This window comes from Fukomys damarensis, unplaced genomic scaffold (genome assembly GCF_012274545.1).
Source record: "Fukomys damarensis isolate Sample0158 unplaced genomic scaffold, DMR_v1.0_HiC HiC_scaffold_39, whole genome shotgun sequence".
Lineage (NCBI taxonomy): Eukaryota > Metazoa > Chordata > Mammalia > Rodentia > Bathyergidae > Fukomys > Fukomys damarensis.
In genome coordinates this window covers 106529588-106554295 of record NW_022900951.1, presented here as the reverse complement: position 1 = coordinate 106554295, position 24708 = coordinate 106529588, and the positions used below count along the sequence as shown (strand labels likewise).

The 24708-nt window shown below is 36.9% G+C and overlaps 1 protein-coding gene across 9 annotated transcripts in view; it reads right to left on the bottom strand.

Annotated features, from left to right (window-relative positions):
• Positions 1–497: 497 nt before the first annotated feature.
• The window catches only part of Slc25a14 (solute carrier family 25 member 14), a 115712-nt gene continuing 91501 nt past the window's right edge, over positions 498–24708 (bottom strand). For 8 of the 9 annotated variants that reach the window (XM_033760357.1, XM_010607994.2, XM_010607985.2 and 5 more), the window contains 7 exons: positions 23745–23839; positions 22025–22110; positions 15616–15711; positions 10220–10344; positions 9020–9155; positions 2306–2386; positions 498–969 (listed from right to left, as the gene is read on the bottom strand). In XM_033760357.1, coding sequence (XP_033616248.1) covers positions 928–969; positions 2306–2386; positions 9020–9155; positions 10220–10344; positions 15616–15711; positions 22025–22110; positions 23745–23839 — 661 coding nt within the window. In that variant the 3' untranslated portion in view covers positions 498–927. Of the gene's footprint in view, positions 970–2278; positions 2387–9019; positions 9156–10219; positions 10345–15615; positions 15712–22024; positions 22111–23744; positions 23840–24708 lie in introns of those variants that run through there. The other variant, XM_033760355.1, reaches the window with a different exon arrangement.

Sequence of the window (24708 nt, the reverse complement as noted above, 5' to 3'; positions counted from 1 at the left end):
GCAGCTCAGGCTGGCCTCAAAATTGTGGCAATCCTCCTGCCTCAGCCTCTCAAGTGCTGGGATTATAGGTGTGTGCCACCATACCCAGTCTTCTTTTATGCATTTTAATATTTCAGCATCTAGAAAATGAGCAAATAACAAATGAACAACAAATGAGTGGAAAAAGATGAAGACCTAAACTTTTCATTCCATCAAAAATTAGTGCCTATTCTAGTACAAGAAAGTAGTTAGAACATTTCACTTGACTCTAACCATTTTATCTGCAGAAACTTTCAGATGAGCCAGTTGCTTGTTTATTCATACTTAGGAAAGAACTACTTGCCTGATGTTTAGAAGCAAGTATCATGACAATAAATGGCAGTGAGAAAGCACAATGCAATTATTCTATTCCCAAAAGGTGTACTTTAAGAGACCAGGATCAATTTCATAGTCACCTCTTTATCACTTTTAGGAGACTGTAACTTAAAAAGAGTTGGCAAAAGGGAAAATAGTAAGTAAAGACAAAGTCAAAGTGATTCTGCCAATAAATACTTTAATGAGAACCAAGGTCTACAACACACATTTCAGTAACTGTGCCAGCCTAAATCTTCTGCTCTTACCCAGATCTGGGGGCCAACAAACTACATTTAACCCACATTTGGAAAAAAGGCCATTTTGAATGTTACCCATCAGTATCCATCTTCACGGAAGATACCAATCTGGCACCAGAGTTTCAATGTTAACACTCCCTCTCAGGGAAAAGTTAACATGGTAACACAAATGCATGAACAAAGCTGAACCATATCCTGTTGTTCTTTGATCAGGAGGAGTTGGGAGACCACTGGTTCGGTAAACACAACTTTGTCAATATACATTAGAACACGAAAAAGGGTAACGAAGAACAGTAGTAGAAAGGCTGGCTGAGCTGGGCTCTCACATACCCAGTTCTTAGATTTGAAGCCTCTTGAGCTGCTCGTATGTAATAAAAAACTGAAGAGTAAGTCATGGAAAATGTCTTAATTGATACTGAAAGGCAAACCCAGTTCTAAATGGTGCAATGCATTCTCTTAAATTAAAGTATTTAGTTTGTGGTACTCTAAGTTTCATCGCCTTAAAAGTTTTTTAAAAGCAACCCCTGTCAGATCAAATGTGCTGAGTTCCTACTATGTGCCCACTATGATCACGGTCGTTTAGCAATATAAATGGATCAAAACTAATATGATTTTCAGTGTGAGCAAACAATATACACCCACAATACCCAAGAACATCCATAATGACATATAATTCAATGTTTGAGTAGTAGTTACTCATTAGGTATTCAGGCCAATTCCAAAAGGTTTGAGAAAGAGATGTTATCTCTGTCCTCCTACAGACTCCCACCCAACAAGGTCAGGGAATTAATTTCAAACCTGCAATACTGAGCAATTTACACACAGCACCACACATAGTATCCATTACACAGCTCTGCACATAGGAGGCACTCAAATACAGTTAAAGGAGGGAGACTGACCCACAAGTGCATCTCTTATCAAGTTTTCTTTCTTTTTTTGTCGGGGGTGGTGGTGGATACTGGGGATTGAACCCAGGACCTTCACACTGAACTATATTGTCAATCCCCTTTTTCAAGTTTATTTATTAGTACCTGTTCACAGTACATGCTTACACTCCTCGTAGGGACTGGTACATGCACAAAACACATCTTAATTCTTTTTCATCCCCTTCCCTTTTCTGTCCATCTCTTGTTCTCCTTCCCTCTTGCAAAAGATCTGAAACAGAGTCTGCTAAGTCACTAAATAGCCCAGCAGGCTGGGCTTCAACTTGAGATCCTCCTAGCCCCCTAGAATGCTGGGATTACAGGCATGAACCACAGTACCTGGTTTCCCATCAAGGTTTCTAAAAACGTCCTTGCCCTTTTCACACTGGATGTGTTTGTTGTCACTTTTTTTTAAATGTGTATATGTGTGTGTGTGTGTGTGCGTGTGTTAATCTTACAAAATACTAGGTTTCATTGTGGCATTTTCTTGCATGTATATAACGTATTTTGATCATATCTATCCTTCTATTACCCTCCCTTATAACTTTACCTCCCCCACCATCATTTTGTTTCAAAGAGGACAAGAGGAAAGTTTGGCATATCTTTTCTATCCACTTTAGTCTCTATTAGCCTCCAATTGATGGCTGTTTATTTACTTCCATCCTCAACAGTCATCAATGGGATAGTTTCTTACTTGTCCAAAGGCTTTAATAATCAAATTTTCCTTCCCATAACCTGGACTTACCTGGAATCTTGAAACATTTGCTTTATTCTCATGTCTTAAAAGGATACAATGATGTTCCAGGGTCCCAGTCGAAGCCAGTTTGGCCAAAATCCTTTATAGAGTGCAAAGAAGCCCTCGTGTTTCCACATCTGAGGGAAAGAAAATCAAAAATAAAGTGAATTACCCTTTCTCTTTACATTTGACAACCATCTTCCATTCTACTTTAGTAATTTATGGCTCCATGAATGTTCATTTCTCTAAATATACACAATAAATTTATATATAGTCTAAATCTATCTATCCACTTATTCAAAAAATATTTACTGAGAACCCATCATAAGCAAGGCACTCCTTTGGAGAGTGGGGCTAAGACAGTAAACAAGACAGAGTGAATACCTGTAGTAGCCAGTCTCCAAGATGGCCACTAATGAATCCTACCTCCAGTTATTTATGCCCCTATGTAGCCCACTGTACAACAAATCAAGATTAGTCCACCAACAGAATAAGGCATTTATGAACATATATCATTTCCATTTCTAGGTTATAAATTTATATATTAAGACGCATTTATCTAGTTCTCTCTTGGATGATTCACTCTGGAGGAAACCAGCTGCTATGTCATGAAGAAAGGCCTACATGGTAAGGAACTGAGGCCTCCAGCAACCAGCCAGCCGTGTGTTACCTTTAAGGCAGATAACCTACACCTAGTCAGGCCTTCAGCCCTAGCAGACATATGGGTTACACATTCATGATAGATCTTTAGCTAGAATCACTCAGCTGAGCCACTTCTTAATTCCTGACCCACAGAAACTGCAAAATAATAACTATTGGCTCTTTTAAGGCACTGAGTTTGGGGGTAATTTGTTACAGAATATATCATTTATATAGTTCCTCAGAGAGTGTATATCTAGTGGGGCTGACAAGCAAATACTATAGTATATATTTCCTAGAAACATAAACTGTGAAATGGCAAGGGACTGCAGAGACAAAATGCAGTACCTGGAGTACCACAAAGAGCTCATTGTTATGAAACCTCTACTTAGAAGCCAGAACAATTTTTAAAATTATAAATCATCACAAAGGGAAAAAATGAGAACTAAGACCTGTCAGGTAAAGGCACAAGATCCCAATAATGAATGTAACTGTACTGTATACCTAAAATGTACCAATAAACTCAATGAGGAAAAAAAATTATAAATCTGATCATGTCACTTTCCTACTACAAGCTCTCAGAGGGCTTCCTGCTAGATTTCATTCTGCGAAATATAAATGACCCAGAAATAAGTACTATGAAGAAACCATATCACAAGAAAATAAGGAGTTGGACAAGTCACTCTCCTTGTGACTCTGTTTCATCACTATACATTCTGTGCAATGCCTTGCCTATTTCATGTGAATTCTTCGAGGATTACACGAGGAACATCACAACTGCTCAGAGTTTGGGATTCCTGTTTCACACGATGGGGATCCCTACAAACACCAAGTAGTTATAAGAACTGTGTGACAAATTATGAATATCAAAGGTCACATAAACTGGTGGTCTGTGCTGAATTCAGCCAGCAGGAACAGTTCATTTATAACAGACAATGAACTATTTAGTAGCCACAACATATTAGGCATTGTGTTAGATATTGAAATATTTTGCCTTTCCACTGTTTAAGTAAAGTTTACCACTATTCCAAACAGTGGATATATTTGAACAAGGTAATAATATGAGAAGCCAAACTTGCAAATATCCCTTCTTTAAGAACACTAGAGGGCCAGGGACTTAGCACAGTGGTGCTGCCATCTGCCTCACAAGCACAAGGTCCCAAGTTCAACCCCCAGTACCAAAAACAAAAACAAAAACAAAAAAACACTAGAGATAATTATCCTTATTAACCAATTTTGGGGGAACAAATAGTAACATAATAAGGGTACCACTTAGGGAAAAACAACGGTAACATGCTTCTACCAATGGATCTTCAGAAAATTCTGAAGATCTCAGGCCAAAACTGATACTTGGAAATTATTCAAAATAAAACATAGATGCAGGTAGCCTAGAATCATAAATTGTTAAATAACAAGACACCTCAGAGATACAATCCAATCCTATTATCTCTTAACCCAGAGTACCATAACAAACTCCTAATTGTTCTAAAAGCTCTACCTAGAATTCAGAACAATTTTTTAAAAATTATAAGTCAGCATTACTTTTCTGCTACAAGCTCTCAGAGGGCTTCCTGGTAGACTCCATTCTAATTGCAAATTCTCCATATTAACCTGCATGATCCTACATGATTTACTGCAATTACACCAATCTAGGAGGCTGAGACAGGAGGATCACAAATATAAGCCCAGCCTGGGCAACTCAGAGATTTAGCAAGACATCATCTCAATAAAATTTCAAAAAGCTAGGGGTGTAGCTCAGTGCAAAGACCCTCAATTCAATCCTCAGTACTGCAAAAATAAATAAAAAAAGCAAGCCAGCCCAAAAGGTCATATATTATATGATTCCATTTACATGGAATATCTAGAACAGGCAAATCTACAGAAATAGTATGTCAGCGGTTTCTTTGGACAGGATAGATGGGGGCTATGGGATGACAGCTAAAGGACAAAGAGTTTGTTTTGAGGTCATTTCCATGTTCTAAAATAATGGGTAATAACTATATATCTTATTACATATGAAAATACTAAGTGTACTAAAAGCCACTTTGAATTAACTTGATATGTGAATTAGTCCTCAATAAAGATGTGCTTCTAAAGTATTTTTGATGCTATAACAGTAGAACTACAAGAAACCCTGCATGTACAACTTAGTCCATTAGTCAGAGAAAATCTCTGTGAAAAAAGCAACAAAATCTGAAGAAAGAATAGGAGCTGGGCAAGTGAAAGATGTACTAAGGGTGTTCTGGGCAGTATCTAGCAAAGTTTATGACATTGGTGAACACTTGAGGCAAAAAAAGTCTAATGCTGAAAGCTGTCCAGTAAGTCTAGAATGTAGAATACAGGTGGAAGAGATAAGGCTGCAGAAGTGGAAGATGCTCAGAGAGCCTTGGGTCAATGAGAAACATTAAAGGATTTTAGGTGGGGTAACAGGATGACATCTGCAGTGGTTATCTGCTATGTTAGAGAGGGATACATTCTCCATTCACTGAAGTGTTTTGGGACTTTTAAAAATGAAATTCAAAGTAATAATGTATGATGCTATCACATATAATGACAATACAGAAGTCTTTTAAAGAATTTTAATAGCAAGTAAATGAACTAATGAGCAAATATAAGTAATGTTTACTACCAACATAAAATATATTTCTAAAGATACAATATGGTATAGTGGTTTTAAGTTCAAATTTTGTAATCAGACAAACCCTGGATTAAACCTTAGATCTGCCATTTATTGGCTGTGTGACCTTGGGTAAATTACTTACCTACTCTGATACAAAGTTTCATCATTTATAAAATAGGAAAGATAATATATTTCCTATAGGACTACTGTGATAATTAAAAGATATATTCTATGTAGAGTGCCTGGCACAGACTAATCATTCAATAAATACTAGTGATTACTATATTATTGTAGTATCTCTTCATAGTTAAATTTCTTTTTTGTTGTTGTTGTTACCAGGGATCAAACTTAGGACTTTGCACTTGTGAGGCAGGCAGTGGCACCACTAAGCTAAATCACCGGCCCTTTAGTCAAATTTCTTAAAAGAGTAATTTATATTCATCTACTTTATCCTTATTTTCTATGTGTTTATCTCCTTCTATTAGAATTTAAGTGGCAGGTTCTAATGTAGCTAAGTGACAGAAAGTTTGCTTAGCATACACAAGGCCCTGGGTAAAAGTCCCAGCATTTAAAAAATTAAGTGTCAAAAGCAAGGACTTTTTGTTCATCATGTATCCACACCAACATAGAACACTGCCTACCACGTAAGACACAAACTTTTTATACTGAATGAATGATTAACACATTCACGATGGATGGGGCCATAATTCACATGTGTCGCTGTTGGGCAGCTTGAACTACTGGTGGTACATGCATAACTGTTGCATGCATGACTGTATCACTTCTAGTACCAGTGGTACAAGCCACCTGATGGGATAGTCATGCGTGTACTACCAGTGGTGCAAGCCAGGGAGAATGTGTTAAATAATCTTCAGTGCACTGCAAACTGGCATTTACAAACCTAACTTACCAAACCTCCCATAAAAAGTATCAAATCCAACACACACCTTGCAGTCCTTAACATACTGAATTTGTCTACTGCAAGTAACATTAAATAATCACTCAGTGCCAGGTGTGGTGGCACATGCCTGTAATCCCAGCACTCAGGAGGCTGAGGCAGGAGGATCACTGAGTTTGAGGCTAGCCTGAGCTATATAGTGAGTGTGAGGACAACTTGAACATAGCTAGTGAGATCCTGTCTCAAAAAAACATAAACAAATAAATAAATAATCATGCATTCCTTCTTGAAACTCATTATTCCCTTGTCTTCCATGATATCACTCTTCTAAGTTTTCTCATGTATTTGATTTGTTTTGATTTTTGGTACTGAGGATGGAACTTAGGACCTTGTGCTTCTGAGGTAGGTGGCGGCACCACTGAGCTAAATCCCCAGCCCACCCTCATATATTTGAAATGTTACTTTTTAGTGTCTTTCTTGGGGTCCTCACCTCCAAACCCTTAAAACTGATTTCCCCAGTGTGTTTTCCTAGGCACGTTACTCTTCCCTCTACACCAGAGACTGTCAAATGGAGGGGGGAGCATGCCAGAAATACCAAGAGGGACTTTTGCCAAATACCAGTATATTCCCTGGGGTCTGAGAATCACTGCCTCAGTGAATCACTATTACTGAAAAGAGCTGTATACTACTTCAATGTGCTAGGAAGACAAATGGTCGTGAACTCCTATAGCAGCTCTCCTTGGTCATGTACCATCTGTATTGCTAATGATCCCAGGCTCTTATCTATATCCACGAAATTCCCCAACTCAGAGCTAGTATATCCATATATATCCACTGTCTGTTCCTCGTGCACATTAAACTAAGAGTCCAAAACTACAATGTCTCCCATAAAACCTGATCCTCATCTTGTGTCTCTGTCAATGAGTCACCATCTGGTCACCACATTCAAAACCCTGAAGTTATCTTTAACACCTCCCTTTTCCCATGCCTCTCTCTATCATCTAAACAAATTCTTACTGACTTATTCAACTAAATTGTTCTGAAATTTGTCTTACCTTCTGCATCCTCATGATCATGCTTTCATCCCCTCCTGCCCAGATTATGAATAAGAGCCTTCCCAATAAGCTTCCCTATCTTTAGCAATAGCTCTCAAAGTGTAATTGCCAGGCTAGCAGCATTACTACATTTTGAAAACTTGTTAGAAAGGAAAAGACCTACTGAATCAGAATCTGGAGATGGGGCACAGCTAACTGCATTTTTATAAACCCTCCAGGTGATTCTGAGATATTTTAAGAACCACAGTTTCATGCTTACCATTAGACTAGTGATCTTCAACCTTGAGTGAACACTGCAATCACCTGAGAAGTTTTAAAAATACCAAACCTGGATCTTACACCCCAGGCTATGAGTTGATTAGCTAAGGAAAATAAATGAGCTGTAAAAGTTTGCCAAGTGATTCCAGGTTGCACCCAAGATTGAGAATTATTGTCATAGAACTTATCTCCAGAAAGCCAGTGATCTATTGAAAATGCAAATGTGGCCTGATTCAAAGCTTTTAATATTTGTCATCACGTTTAAAAAGTCTAAACATAGTATAACATTCAATGCCCTTTATAACTTAGCCAACCCTAAACATCAAAATGAGGAATGAATCACAGCACAGAAGTTAAGAAGGTGAGCTGGAAGCCAAATGGCCTGTCTACTCCAGCACTCCTACTTACTAACTGTGAAAACCTTGAGCAGGTTACTAAATCCCTCAGTGCTTCAGCATCTACCTGTGGGGTAATGGTGAGGATTAAATGAATGAATGAATGAATATGCATACATAAGCCTCATTAGGACCGGAGCACACAATAAAGTACTCAACAGATGTGAATTATTATTAAATTTACCACCATCTTCAGGGAGCTGATTTCAAACCTCCAATTAGGCTACAATTTTATTGCATAGCACTGCGTTTATCGCTTACCAGTTTGTACTGCTTATCTGTTTGTACACCTATAGCACTTTTGTAACAGCTATAATTTCTCTGCAGCTACTAAAATGATTCCTGATATACAATAAACACTTGTTCAATGAAAGTGATAACAGTAGAGAAATAGCACTGTCATGTTTTAGCCCAAATTTGTTTCTGTGGTAGTAATATCATCAAATTATATAATACATTTACAACATTTGGCTTCCTACAAACATAACAACAGAAACTTTCAACGCAAACTGTGAACAACAGAACAACTCCCAATCAAGTACCACGCTTTTAGTTTTTGTTTAAATGCCAAGTTTTCTATTACAGGATCTCTATCTTATCTAAAGTGTGAACATGCAAGATACGTTGTTTTTTCTATTGGTAATTCTACATAAAGCTTTAATAAAAGCATCTTATATCTTCAAGCACTTAAATTGGATTAAAAAATACTAATGACCACTGTGAATCAGCAGACTTCCAAAGAGACAGCTTTCTACCTTGTAGATGACTCTGAGAGGCCACTAAAAATACACACAATGGTTCTTTAATCTTCAGAATGCCATATAGCAACTAAGAATAAGGACTGAAAAAAGGTCTGAGACATCAAAGAAAACTAAAAATGTAACCCAAATCCACAGTATGCATACCTTTAAAATACCATCCAAAGTACCCTTGTAGAGGTCCACATGTCCCACAATTGCCCTCTGGTTCATCATGCGAGTTCGCACCACATCAACAGGATTGGATGCCAGAGCCCCAGCCAAGCCGCATGTAAAGCTAGAACTGAAGAAGTAAACTTTAAGAAGACAGATTGCCCCCACTTCCACTTAAATAGAAATTAGGCCAAATATAAAGGTAAAATAAACTCAGACTTATCAGAAAACGCTGACACTTTCCCTTGTATTAAAATCTAAAAAGAAGGGCTAGTGACTGAGCTCAGTGATACCATGTCTGCCTTGCAAGCCCAAAGTCCTGAGTTCAATCCTCGGTCCTGAAGGGAAAAAAATCTAAAGGGAAAAGAAATCTTTTCTAAACACACCATGCAAAGATTTCCCCTTAAGTTTTCAATAGGAAACTTTACCTCTTTTATTTTAAAGGAGACAATTTTTAAGGCTAACAAGATCCAGAAGCAGGCAGTCTTAGCATCAACTATTAGTTATATAAAGTTTTCAAAGCACAGAATCATATAACAAATGCATTTGAGTAACAAAACATCATAAAGAGCTAAAGGAGTAGGGAAAGTGGGAAGGAGAGAGGAAACAAAAAAATGGAAACAAAGTCTTTGTAAATAGGGAAGGGTGGAGGCAGGGAGGGAGGTCAGGGGGATGGGGAAAAAATAAGAACCAAGATACATCATAGAAAGGTACAAGATCCCAATGATGAATGTAACTGTACTGTATACCTAAAATGTACCAATAAACTCAATGAGAAAAAAATACAAGATGAAATTAGCAAATTTTCAGCCAACTGTGATCAGATTTAAGAAATTCTAAATTTTGCCATTTTTTCTGATTACCATTGAGAAAAGTTTATTTTCTGATATGAATTTCTGATACGCTAATAATAGATGTGCTTAATAGATAGAGTCCTGTTTGAATAAATGCAATCCTAGAGACAACATGTAGGCTATTTAATTATACACTGCTCCCAAGTATCTGAACAACCTATAACAGTTGGGATCTGTGTGAAATATAAAATGTTCAAAAGTCTTAAACTGCTTGTAATAGGAGAGGCAAGGGTAGTAAGGCCATATGTACCAGTTATCAGTTCCACCTGATGTGTCAAGGAAAGGCTTTTTGTGCTCAAATTACCAAAAATATAAAATGAACATAATCTATACTACTTACACAAAGTGAGTCAAAATTGTGTCACCCATCATTCCTGACAGTATTAGGTGCTTCTTGGTGATATCATAGACTGGTAGCTCTACTCCTACTACGATGGCAGCACGCTGAGCAGTTGGGACCACACCCTATAAAACACAAATGACATTAGACATTAAGGAAATACAGAGTGACGTAAGTCTTAAAATGAACAAAAATAGGTTGAGAGTTCAAAGGTGTAATAAAAATCTAAGTCTGAAATATAGAGGCCGTTCTTTCAAATCAATGACTATCACTTGAACAGTCATGAATGTCCACCCAAAGCCTCATGCGGTCACAGTTGCGGATTTTCAGAGGTTGCTGGATCTACAGTGTATGATACTGGGATTAAGTATGTGATGCTGGGATCAAAGGTATGTGATTACTAAATGAGTTCACTGATAGGTCTGGCACAATTCTAGGTGTGAATAATGGGAAAGCCTACCCTGGATATGAGTGCTATCCACCCTCAGGGCATGTAGCCTAGACAGAATATAAGGGAAAGAGGGCTACTATTGTTGCATGCTGCTGCTTTGCTACTTTGCTGTTTTGCTGCCTTCTGCCCAACATGAACGGTTCCTCTGTGATGACCCTCTACCATGTCACCCTGCCTTAAAGACAGCCAACTATGATCTGAAACCTCTAAAAACTGTGAGCTAAGCAAATCTTTCCTCCTTTAACTTTGAGTGTTGGGTATTTTGTCTCAGCAATGAAAAGTAACTAAGACAAAAGACATGAAATATTTAGTATTATTGTATACACACATTTATATGCACCAGATGTTTTAGAAAGGATAAGACATACATTAAAACTTTTTTCTGGGATTAGGAAACACAAGTTAACTTTCATTTTTATGCATTTCTGTTTTTTATACTTTCATGAGTGTTTTACTTTGTGAACAAATCCTCAGTAGCACGGGAACTAGCAGAAAGAATCAACAACTGGGATCTCATCGTATTAAAAAGCTTCTGCACTGCAAAAGAAACCATCAACAGAACAAAAGACAACCTACAATGTGGGAAAAATTTTTACCATTTGCTCCTCAGACAAAGGGCTCTTATCTAGAAAATATAAAGAACTCAAGACAATCAGCCCCCCCAAATATAAAGACCTTATTCAAAAATGAGCATCTGAAATGAACAGACATTTCTCAGACAAAGTAAAAGCAGCAAGTAAATATATGAAAAAATGTTCTACATCACTGGTCATTCAAGAGATGCAGATGAAAACAACACTGAGATTCCACCTCACCCCACAAAGAATGGCTGCTATCATGAAATCAACCAATAACAAATGCTGATGGGGCTGTGGGGAAAAAGGAACCCTTTTCCACTGTTGCTGGAAGTGTAGAAAGATGCAACCACTGTGGAAATCAGTATGGATGGAGATACCTCAAAGAACTAGTACTGGAGGTTCATTTGACCCAACTAATCTCCTGCTGGGTATCTTTACCAAGAGAATTAAAAGAATCCTACCACAGTGATATATGTGCACCCATGTTCATAGAGGCACAGTTTATAATAGCTAAAATATGGAAGCAGCCCAATTGCCCATCAACTAGAGACTGGATAAATAAAATGTATTTCTTTTTTAATAATGGAACACTACTCAGCCATAAAGAATGAAAAATTAGAGGCATTTATAGCTAAATGGATGCATATTGAGGTGGTACTCTTAAGTGAAATAAATAGGACACACATGTAAATACCGAATAGTTTCTCTGGTGTGAGAACCTGAAAGTGTAAATAAGGATCAAAATTTATAATACATAATGTAAAATAGGAAGAAAAGGTGCAAAGGGAAAGGGAAATGGGGTATGGAAAGGGAAAAAGGGGACTAGAATTAATATGAGAAAATGAAAAAATGGAAACAAAGTCTTTGTAAATAGGAAGGGTGGAGGGGTTGAAGGGAGGGCAGGATATGGGGAAAAATAAGAATCAAGGTATATTATGTAAAGGTACAAATCTCCAATGATGAATGTCATTGTATATCTAAAATGTACAAATAAAAAATTTAAAAAATTGCACACTATTTCCCTTATGTACAATTTCTGTTAATCATACCTCAATGCATACAGGGAATGAAGGAAAATAAACTTTAAAAACTGAAAATAATGGGGCCAGGGATTTAGCTCAGTGCTTCCACCACCTGCCTCACAAGTGCAAGGTCCTGAGTTTGATCCTGGGTACCAAAAAAAGAAAATAATGTATCATAGTGACAACTGCTTTCTGAGAAAACTCATATTAAAGTGTCCAACTCCCAAACTATATTTAAATTCTTAAACTCGATTTATAAAGTGGAAGTGATATAGCTGTGCTGAGATGCTTGATCCTGCTGATCTGGGAAAATACTGCCTACTTCTCTGACTCCTCCACGTGCTTCATCCTGCTAAAGAGGATAGCCTTCCCATAAGACCACTTTGGTGAACTTTCAGGCCCTAATGGGACTCACTAGACAAATTCAGGCTATAGACATGATTTGGGTTGCTCACATAATATTTCTAAAAGAGTCAATTAGCTGGCAATGTACGAAAAAAATAGTATATTTCACACAGAAATGTAGGTTTCCTGCTTCTCTTAACAGGCCAGAAAATATGGCCACACGTGGTTCACCATCAACTATGGCAGCAACAGGCTACAGCTGAGGAGCAGCAGTCCCTTTTTTCAATAGGCCAGGTGCTCTCCAGTTCATCACAGGCCTCACCACAAAACTGTCTCTCCAACTCTGAAGTCAGTGCCAATTACACTTTGTTACTGCACTCCTGCTATTTTCCCTTTTAACAGAGTTAAGAAAGTGAAATGTTTCCAGTACCCATGCTAATATCAAAGCAGGAAAATAAACCGGGTGTGGCACACACCTGTAATCCAGTGCTCACATTGCTCTAAGTTTGAGACCAGCCTGAGCTACACAGCCTGAATTGTATAGTGAGACCCTGTCTCAAAAACAAATATAGCAGAAAAATAAAATGAGGACCCTGTATCTAAAGAAAAACAAAATATTTACTTATTGAAATGAAAGAAATGGTCTGATATATTTAATATGCATATAAAATGTCTGTCTCAAAAGAATACATACTTTGCTTCTTTATTCTTCATGCCTAGAACATACAAGTACCCTGGATCATAAAAACAGCTATGTTCTTTTTCTCAAAAAATTAAACATAGGATTATCATATGATCCAGAAATTCCACTTCTGAGTATATACCCCCCAAAATTGAAAGCACGTTCTCAAAGAGATATCTGTACATCTAAGTACAGAGCAGCATTATTCACAATAGTCAAAAGGTTGAAGCCACCCAGTTTTTATCAATAGTTGAACAGATAAACAAATGCAGTATATACTTACAATGAAATATTATTCAGACTTAAAAAGGAAGGAAATTCTAACACATGCTACCACATGAATGAACCTTGTGATATGCTAAGTGAAATCCCATAGAAGCCACATACTATATGATTCCACGAAGGTGAAATATCTAGACTAGTAAAATTAAGAGACAGAGAGTAGAATAGGAGTTGCCACAGCCTGGGGAAAGAAAGAAACCAGGAGTTTAATAGAGCTAGAGTTTCAGTGTTGCAAGATGAAAACAGTTATGGAGACTAATTGCACAACAATGTGAATGTATTTAACACTACTGAACTACACACTTAAAATGTTTGAGTAAATTTTTATGTGGTAAAATTTACCACAATTAAAAATAAAAAATAAAACAGCTGTGCTCCACTGACCACATATCCAACTCTACTGCTTTGTCTTTGTCCCTTGGCATCTGTCTATGAAAAAGTTCCAGTTAGTTCTATTTTCTGGATTTACCAGTGGTGGTGAACCTACAGCACACATGCTGCATCAGGCTGTTTATCATTGAAAGCTCTACAAGGTTTGCCATCACAGTATTAGACTAATCAAGAAAGTACACACTGCTGTTATCAAAAAGCAAACCTCAAGAATCATTACTGGATGATATAATTGCTAGGTGAAAGGTTATCCTGTCTCAAAAAGAACATATAACACAATTTACTTTGCTTCTTTACATTATGTACCTGAACCATGTAAGTAGCCCAGATCATAAAAGCACTTATGTTCAGTTATTAAGTATTAGGATATATACATATTGTAGAGTAACACCCTATAGGTTACTTGTAATTTCAAAGGGAAAACCTTTTACACAATAAGACCTCACTTACTGAGTAATTAAACTTAGCACATCTAACCCTTGGGCAACCTAACACTGTGCACCTCTTGCTGTGATGCAGCATTAAATACATAGCATCACCTACAAAGCTTTCCACCAAAAAGTTTAATGTGAATATTATTAAGCCAATGGTCTCAACTTTCAGTATATAAATACAGCGAATAGAGGAACAAGTTAAACATACGTGGGAACATTCCATAAGAAAACTAGCTTCGTCTCATCAATACAGAAAATTTTAATATGAGCTTGATATTAAGTATCAATCTACTGTGCCACAATGACTACAACTTACTTTCATACAGAGTAGCAAAACAAGTGTGTATATATGTATATATACACACATAAATATTGCCAGGATTTATCAATCATTTAATGTAGGTCACAAGTATGTAGTGTTCACAGTTCAATTCTTTCAACTTTTCTTCTTTATGTTTAGATTTTTTTAATAACAAGTAGTTGTGGAAAATGACAAAGAATAAAAACAGCAAAGCCCTCATTTTTCTTCAGAAGTATATTAATGGATTTCCCATTCTTTTCTCCCCCCCCTCGGTATTCCACTACGGGTCTTATTATTAAAATATTCTGTGAGTTGAATGAATTAAAAAGGCACAGCAACAATGACAACAAAAAGCAAAGTATAAATAGAAGATAAGAAGATAATGTGAGAAAATGTTAACAGTAATTACCTCTGGGTGGCTGTACTACTGTTTTTAAATTTTCTGTATTTTCTCAATATTTTCCTGTACATCTTTTACTTTTTACAAGGTTAAATAAGTTATTTTGAGCCAGGGGTGCAATGCAGTGGTAGAGTGTTTGCCTAGTATAAGTGAGGCCCTGGGTTTGACCCCAATACCACACAAAAAAGTTGTTTTAGGTAACAACTTTTCAACATAAGCACTAGCACAAAACTGGCAAAAAAATATACTGATGAACTAAATTCACTATGAAGTTGTGCAAATCAGAATGGCTATCTCAAATAATGTAATAACTTTTCCCACAATATAATCCCCCAATATTACGAAGAAATAAAAACCACTGATAACCTTTTGGTCCTTTCACAGGTGACAAGGAGCTTCTCATGTTGTTTGGAGAATTAGAAGTCACAATTCTGTGGCTTTGTATAAAAAAATATTCCGTGCAAATTCTGGGAACTGAAGAGTATAGCACAATACCAGAAGGAGTACTCACCCTCCACAGACCCCTGGTGCCCTCTTGTTGATATATATCAATGAAGCTGCCAATCATGCTCCCTTGAAACAAGCTTCCTTGAGCCTGCATTCGAATCTAAAATAAGAAGTGAACATTTTGACAGAAAGAACTGAAATGAGACATTTCACTCACTTAAAATTAAGAAAAAAACGTTGGAGAATTTTCAGGAAAATCTCTATTATGAAATTAATACAGTAAACCATATACAGAAATAATGTGTGTCAAATAGTAGTTTTTAAAGATGATTTTCATTAGCCTCCCATTCTGCATACTAAATTCATCATTTCTGAAGATGGAAGAAAATTTGGGGCAAAGAACTAATGTTCAGTGAATGTAGAAAATAATTCTTTATGATTAAATTAAAAACAATAACAGATTACATAAATTATGACATCCATTTAATGAAAAATTTTATGGAATCATAAAATGTTCTTGTAGGATATTTGCTGGCATTGGAAAATGTAAAAAAAATTGCTCAATAGAAAAAGCTGCACAACAGTATGTGTATTAATATTATTAAAAACACGTAGGGCTGGGAATTTAGCTCAACGGTAATGCCACCTGCCTCGCAAGTGCAAACATATATACCCAAACAATGACAGTGATTCATGTCTGAAAGATATGGTTACAAGTGGGCATTGTTCTCTTTTGTGTTTTTTGTTCTGCCTTTCATTTCCTTCTACACTGAACATGCACTTCTTACATAATTATAAAAAGTAAAAATGTTTTTAAATATAATTTTATGTTCACAGGACCTTAAATTGAGTTTTATTTGTAAAAAGCATAATACTATATTTGGTCAAATGGCCTTTGAGCACTGGAAGAAAGAAAATATAGCATTAGATAGCCATGTAAAAGATTTGGTATAATTTCCCACAGAGTCCAAACATATAGAATCACTGTACTTAGTCATTACATACTAGTGGCCCCCAGCACTCTAAAAACCTGAGGCAGGAGGATGGTAACTTCGAACCCAGCCTGGGCAACTTAGTGACTTAGCAAGACCCTGCCTCAAAATAAAAAATAAAAAGGGGTGGAAATGTAGCTCAGTGCAAAGAACCTGGGTTCAACTCCCAGTATCACAAAAAAGAGGGAAAAACCCCCACAAAAATTAGTAGCCCAAATGTAGGTCTGATTTTTTATTTTCATCAGCACAAATAAAGCATTATAGGTTTCAATAAATGGCCTTGTTATGTAATGCACTAGCAATATGCTTTTATGTAAGAAGTTAACCAGTACTACTAAGAGTTTTAAAGTAAAAACCTAAACTCAATTAAATCAAGATGCAGAATATCCTAAAAGCAAATCAAAACTACCCTATGGTAAGTAGAAGATTTCTTCTAGGCGGTGATTCCTACACAGAGCTAGGACTAGAACAAGGCAAGTCAATGTAAGTGATACATACAGAATAGTCACTATATTATACTTTTTCTTTATTTTTTTGTATACTAGAAATTGTTTATCAAAAGCTACATAAAGATTTAAACTGTTAAAAAAATAGAAGGCCAAAGTCCTGAGTTCGATCCACAGGACCAAAAAAATAACAACAAAAAAATAGAAGGCCACCATTGAGATAGACCCCAAGACCAACTGCCCATCACCCAAAAGTTAAATTATGCTGATTTTTCCAAGATACAATCTCTAATAATAAACCCAAAATATAAGCTTTACATCCTTGTCAGCATGATTCAATGAAGTGAAACCAATCAGTTACAGACAAATCATCTTAAACAGCTCAGTTTGTCTTGAAAAGAATGACAATGTATAACAGCCAATTGAAAAGTTCAAAATATAGTCAGCCATCCATATCAGCAGTTCTGCATCTATAATTCAAACAACTGAAAATATTCGGGAAATTTTTGCATTTATGTTGAACACAGATAAGACTTTCTCCTTGACAATCTTGGATCAGAGTATAATAACTATATTGCATTTATAATACATTAGGCATTATAAGTAGTAATGAGGAAATGATCTAAAGCGTACGTGCAAATATGCATAGGTTATATGCAAATACAGTACCACTTTATATAAGCAAGTTGGGCATCCAAATATTTTGCTATGTGGGGGTGTCAAAGTCCTGGAACCAGTCCTGTTGTGGATACTGAGGGATGGCTATACTTCCTCCTTTATGCATTACAACTGTGCTGCAATGGCTAGAAGGTGAACCTCCTATCAATTGGTTTGAAGTCTCTGGATCGTGATATGTACTCTCTTACTGTATAGTAAATTTTAATCTGACTTTATTTTTGACAAAGCAAAAATTGCTTTTCCCTGACTCTATCTTCCCATGGGCTAGAATAGGGGTGATGGTGGCCCAATGTCAACTATACAGATTAAAACAGGTCCACAGGGTAGGTGTCAACCAACTTTCTGTAAAGGACCAGACAGTAAATATAGCAGGCTTCATAGGGTTTATAGCCTCTGTCACAGCTATTTGGTTCTGCCATAGAAACACAACAGCAACCACAGGCAACACAGAAATAGCGCGGCTGTGTGCCAATAAAACTTTACTTACCATGGACTGTAGGTTGGATTTGGTCCCCACACAGTTATTTGCCAACTCTGCACTAGGAGATAGGAGTGCCACAAAAATGAAGGAACATTGGACTTAGATAACTAGGTAGGGTAGGCCCACTCACCAGAACAAACTACTCTAGCCTATTACATGAAGGGAAAATCATCTCCTATCTTGTTTGAAATCTAGCGTTTTTCAGTTTCATTTTTACAGCTTAGCCTATACCTTAAACAACAGAGCAAGAGCTAAAGTCTTAAAAACAAGAATGGCCAGCTTGGCATGTTTGTTCATGCTTATAATCCCAGCACTGCAGTAGGCTGAGGCAGGAGAATTGTAAGTTCAAGCTGAAACTTAATGATATCCTGTCATAAAATTTAAAAATTAATATGTGCTGCCAATGCAAGCATATAAAATTTAAAAATTAAAAAGGGACTAGGCATGTAGAGCAGTACAAAGGGCCAGCGTTCAATCCCTAGTACTTCAAAGAAAGAAAAGAAAATAAAAAGAACAAGGGTCAACCAGGGAGAGAGCACAGAAGAGAAATGAGTCAAAGCTGGAACTTTGGGTTGAGGAAGAAAAACATTTAAGGTGTGCAGAAGAAAAGAAGGCCACATGTAAAACTAAGGAGCATGAACCACAGGAAAAGAATCAAAATAAAAGATCTTCAAGCAGGAGATATCAGTCAAAATAAGTTGAGAACTAAAATGCCCACTGGACTGGATAATGTGGACACAACTGCTGACCCTGGGGAGAGTCGTTTCAAGCTAGTAGACACGATTATAGAAGGTTATGGAGAAAACTGAAGATGAGAACTACTCTTTTGTGAAATCTGGATAAGGGAAAGAGAGAGGGGTGGCATTTTGAGGAGTGCAGAGGGTCAGGAGAAAGTATTTTATGACAGACAGAACTTAACACATTTATCATTTGAGAGGAGCTAACTAGTAGAGAAGAAGAGGCTGCAGAGAAGAAAGAAAGAGGATATATGATAAGGAAAGCTGACTAGTGAATAAGAACAGAATAAAGCCATGGCTTCAAGCTTGATTATTTATCAAAATCACCTAGAGGGCTTGTCAAAACATATACTGCTGGGGCTGGGGCTTTAGCTCAGCGGTGCCGCTGCCTGCCTCCCAAGTACAAGGTCCTGAATTCGATTCCCCAAAGCACCCCCAAAAAAATCATACACTGCTGGCCCCACCTCACCCTTTCTGATTCCTTAAGTGTGGGATACCTAAGAACATATTCCTAAGTAATATTGCTGCAGGTCTAGAAAAACATTTTGAGAATCACTACAGTAGAGACATGGTACACACAAGTATGACTAAATATATTTATAGACAAAGAGTGGAAAAGGCAGAAGGTTCAGAGGTAGAAGGTGAATCCACAGGAAGTACAGTTATCTGCTGAGAGAAAGAGCAACAGTATAAAAGGAAGGCTTAATGATGTCTCTGAGGATAGGAAAAAGATGTTCAAGGGTAAGTGAAAAGATGAAACAACCCAGTATTTTCTTAGATAGGGCCTCACTATATAGTAGATTGACCACAACTCAACCTCAGCCTCCCCAATGCTGGAATTACAAGCATGTGCCACTGCACCTAACCTTCAAACAACCCAATGCTTTTATAAATCATATCGGCACAGTCCCAGTTTAAATTGTGACTTTTTCTCTCTGCTCGGCATCACTTAGTCCTACACCAAGATACAAGAAAGGAAAAGGTAGATAGTAGCATTGGTCAATGCTTGTAATTTTGCCAGAGAGGTCAGAGGGACAAGAAATTGAAGTGAATCACTTAGGTGATGGAGTCTAGGATGCAAAAGGATAACAAAGAAATTTCAGGGAGTTTCGCTGTTTTCAAAATTTCTTGCAGGAATGCATGAGGGCATTTACCAACCAGACAGTCACAGAATTCATCATGGCAGGGTACCAGTCACTTCGGCAGAGGGAAGAAGACCCCACCTACTGCTGGCCCCACTGGATCCAGGTTTAGCCCCAAATTTCGCCCCTTTGTCAGCTTGAAGCAGCTCCAGAAGAAGAGACCTTCACCAAATAACCATAAAACAAAAGCCTGGAATGTTAAGATTTCCCTCACTTTAAGATGGCTGTTACTCCTCTTACCATATTGCCCTGCTTCTCACCTAAAAAAAAGGCTTCTCCTACCTACCAAAGGACAGCCTTCTTCTTCCCATGATGCCTCTTCACCAACTAAAAAGTAACCAGATACTTGCTACCTCCGAGTAACCAGTGATGTCACAAGCCCTTCCTAGTGATGTTACAGACTCCTCCAACCCTTAATACTACCTCACTTAACTCCACCCCAGTCCTATAAAAGAAGCTCTCTATTCTGCCATATTGCTCTCTCTCCTTTGATCGGAGACAGCCTGGCAGATTGTCCCTACAATAAAGGCTTGTAGTGGTTCTAGAAAAAAAAAAAGAAGTTTCAGGGAGTTAAACTTTCTTTTTCTTGAAAAGCACATTCTAACAAATACAATACTTCAGGGCCGGGGATTTAACTGAGTGGCACCGTGCCTGCCTTGCAAGCACAAGGTCCTGAGTTCGATCCCCAGGATCCCCCAAATACGTATAATACTTAAACAATTCTAGAGTTTTATAATAGTCAGTTCTCTTCATAAATACTTGTTCTGTAAATTCAAAGTAGATATAAAAGCACTGTAGCTAAATTACTCTAATTCAGAAATATTATTTCCTATCTATTCTCCCTGAACCACCAGGGGCTTCTCTCATGTTTATTTTTTTTCAACTTTCTAAGTTGTCAGAACTCTGAATTGCAGATCTCTTCTTCATTAACTTAGCCAATTGTGGTTTCATCACCTCTGAAATCAAGCACGTGTCCTCTTTCATTTTTCTCATATTCCCACCTGAGACAATTATTAAAACCTCTGAATCCTCACATATTTTAGTCATATATTTAGCTCTTAAATGTTAATAAATAATATCACTGAGATAAAGTAAGATGAATATTGATATTAAGTGTTTCATTCTGTGATTTGACAAAACCTTAAAGAAATTCAATTATATTTTTAATAAATGAAGACCACTAACCCATGGTGTTCTCATCCCAAATTTAGAATATCCACACACAGGTCAAAACATATCATTTTAAATGCCAGGTCTCACTTTTAATAGAAACATGGATAAAACAGGAAAAGAGAAAGGCAGTACAGATTTAAGGTAAACCAGTTACTAAAGAAAGCTACTCCCCAAAACTGTATTTCAATTTATTCCTTGCTTGATTCTCAAGGTTACACCTCAGGCCAGCATATTACTGTATATGAAGGTTTGGAATGGGTAAGAGACATATTTTTCTTTAGTAAAATGGAAAAGAGCCATTAGCAATGCAGATTCATTCTTAGGCCAGTTTTAGGAATGAGAATACAAATGGAAGTAAGGGATATAGAAACCAATGCCTTTAAAACTGCATAGCCCTTAAAAAAAATAACCTTAGAGGTTTCCATGTCCCAGTTTGAAGACCAATGAATTAATGCATATCATAATAGACTATTATGTGTATTTATTGAGCACTTACTACCAAGTACAATGTTAGCCAGTTTACACAGTATCTCTGATTCTTAACAACTCTATGTTATAAGAACTTCATTATCTTCATTTTACAAATGAGGAAACTGAGGCTGGATGCAAATGATTTACCCAAGATTTTATAGCTGACAACAGACAGAGTGGAAATTTAAATCCAAAAATAAGGCCAGGGATTTAGCTCAGTGGTGCTGCCACCTGCCTCGCAAGCACGAGGTCCCGAGTTCGATTCCCAGTTACCCCCCCAAAAAAAGGATTAAACCCAAAACTATCATAAAGCTTGTGCTCTTCTGAAATCATACTGCAGACATCTCTCTTACCTTTAGAACATCAGTGGGGTTGGCTATAGTGGAAGATATCACTCCTGACACTACCCCACAGATCATATTAATTAGAAGATTTTCATCTGTAAAAAGGATAGAAAAGTTCTGTTTGTTATTAGGCATTAGTTTCTGAAAACAGAATACTGAGCTATGGGAGGAAGAAAAAACCTTGATCAGAAATAGCACTTCAGAGATAAACTACAAAGCTTATGAAAGCAAGAACATAAAGAAACTCAAATATTCCTAGATCACAATTCTGTACCAAACACATAAAAATTATAAAATATAAATCATTATTTCTAAAAAGTATTTTTAAAAGGCACGGGAATGTGCCCTATTCTACACAACTGTCAGTATTCCACATGATTCACAATGTGGTATTTCCGCCTCAACTGCTCCAAATACCAAAAGTATATATTTTATGTCTTTTTATGGATAGTCATCTACTCTAAAAATTCAGCAACTGAATGTTAAAAGATAAAATCTTGTCTAATAGAGAATCTTACATCTAACTATTAATTTTGACTGGCCTTAGGTTTCTTCTAGTCTCTACTTATTTACAGAAGGCTTCTGTAATCAAATGTGAAAAAGCAGTGATTTATTTGTTTATTTACATAATGCTAGGGACTGAACTCAGGGCCTCAGCATATTAGGAAAGCATAAAGACCCTGGGCCTCATTCCAGAAGGCAATCATTCAAAACAAATCCCACCAGCTAGAAGAACATAGAAACCACAGAGCATATTGTTCTACAAGAAAAATTCAATCTTCACCACTCTTCCCCACCATGAAGAACCTACAAACAGAAGCAAAGGAAATTCAAGTTAAGAATTTATGAAAGGACATTATTTCAGGAAGAGGTGGAAGGAAACCTTCAGGATTTCCAAAGAGGCTCCGGAAAAGCTGACTCAGGACAATAATCTGATTCAAAGGACATTACTAAATGGCTCTCCAGCTGTTCCCAACCATCCAATAGCCCCAGGTCTGTAGTAAAATAACCATTTAGTATATATCAAGCTGAAAATGCTGTGACAGCAAATAGAGAGACATACGATAATGCTGAATGTGTATAAGGTAGCCATAGGTACATCAGAATCTAGAACTTAATAGCCTAAAATTAATCTACCTAACAAACATTTACCAAAATTGGGAGCTAGAAAATGCTTCATAGTTCAAAATGCCGTATTGATGAGGACAACATTAATTTCCTGGACAGATATTCCTCTGGGATGATCAGAAGCCTTTTTTTTTAATGGTACTGCAGACTGAACTCAGGGCTGTTGGACTGAGCTATATCCCCAGCCATTTTTTTTTTAAATTTTGAGACAGCGTCTCTCATTAAGTCACCATGTTTCCCAGATTGGGCTTGAACTTTCAGTCCTCCTGTCTCAGCTTCCCAGAGTTTTGGGATTACAGGCATGCACCACGACACCCGGCAGAAACCCTTTTTTATTGACAGGAAGAGAACAAATTGGAAGAGTAGATCACTGTAACTCATATATCATCTCTGCAATGATTTATCCCAAGTACAAGCTCACTTTGTCCTTGCAGTGATTATCCTCCATTCTCCAGGCATCATTTCTTCAGGCACAATTCCAATAATCCCCCCATTTTTTTTTAGTATGGGGGATTGAACTCAGGTCCTTGCGCTTGCAAGGCAGGCCACCAATCAATAATCCCTTTGAGGATGACCGTAAAAGAGATGTGAGTATACTGACCTTCTAAACGTTCTACAAATAATCGTTTCAAGCTTTGATAAATCCCAATTTTAATGGTGCCATACGATGCCTGTCTTAGTAAAGCAGGAGCAATGCTGCCCAAAAAAAAGAAACAATTTTTAGTCAAGGTACATTTGCAGATTACACATATCTAAGCAGCCTACTCATTTCTGCTGCTCATCTCATTCCACCCAACAACAGCAGAACGCACATTTTTAAAGCTCCCACAAAACACTAACCAAATTTGCATATATCCTGGGCCATAAAATATACCTTAACAAATTTATATGAGGTGAATTCAAAGTATATTCTTGAACCATAATGGAATCAAACTACAAATAAAGGGCAATGAGCAAACATCTGGAAATTGAACAAAACACTTCTGAATAATCCATTGGTAAGAAAAGATCTCAAAGGGAAGTTTAAAAACATATAGAGCTAAATGAAAATTAAAATTCAGCCTATTAAAATATATGGGATGCAGCCAAAGAAGTGCTTAGGGAAATTTACAGCACAAAATGCTTATATTAGAAACAAGGGAAAGAATCAAATCAATAATTCAAGTTCCTACCTCAAGAAACTAGAAAAGGAAGAAGAAAATGAACCCAAAGCATGCACAAGCAAGAAGATAAAAGAGCATAAATCAATAAATAAAAAATAAAAAAACTATGAAACAAAAAGTTGTCTCTGAAAAAAACGAATAAAATTGATAAATCTCTGGCAAGACACAATGATGAAAAAGATAAAAGAGACAAATCTCCAATTATAAATCCTGCAGCATTATAAAGGAATAGCATAAATAATTTGATGTTCATAAATTCAACTTAGAAGAAATGCTTTTTGTTTTGTTGAGGTTTTTTATATTTCGGAAGGGGTTTTTTGTTGTTTTTTTTTTTTTTTTTTAGACAGGGTCTCACTATGTAGCCCAGGCTGGCTCTTGAACTTGCCATCCTCCTGCCTCTGC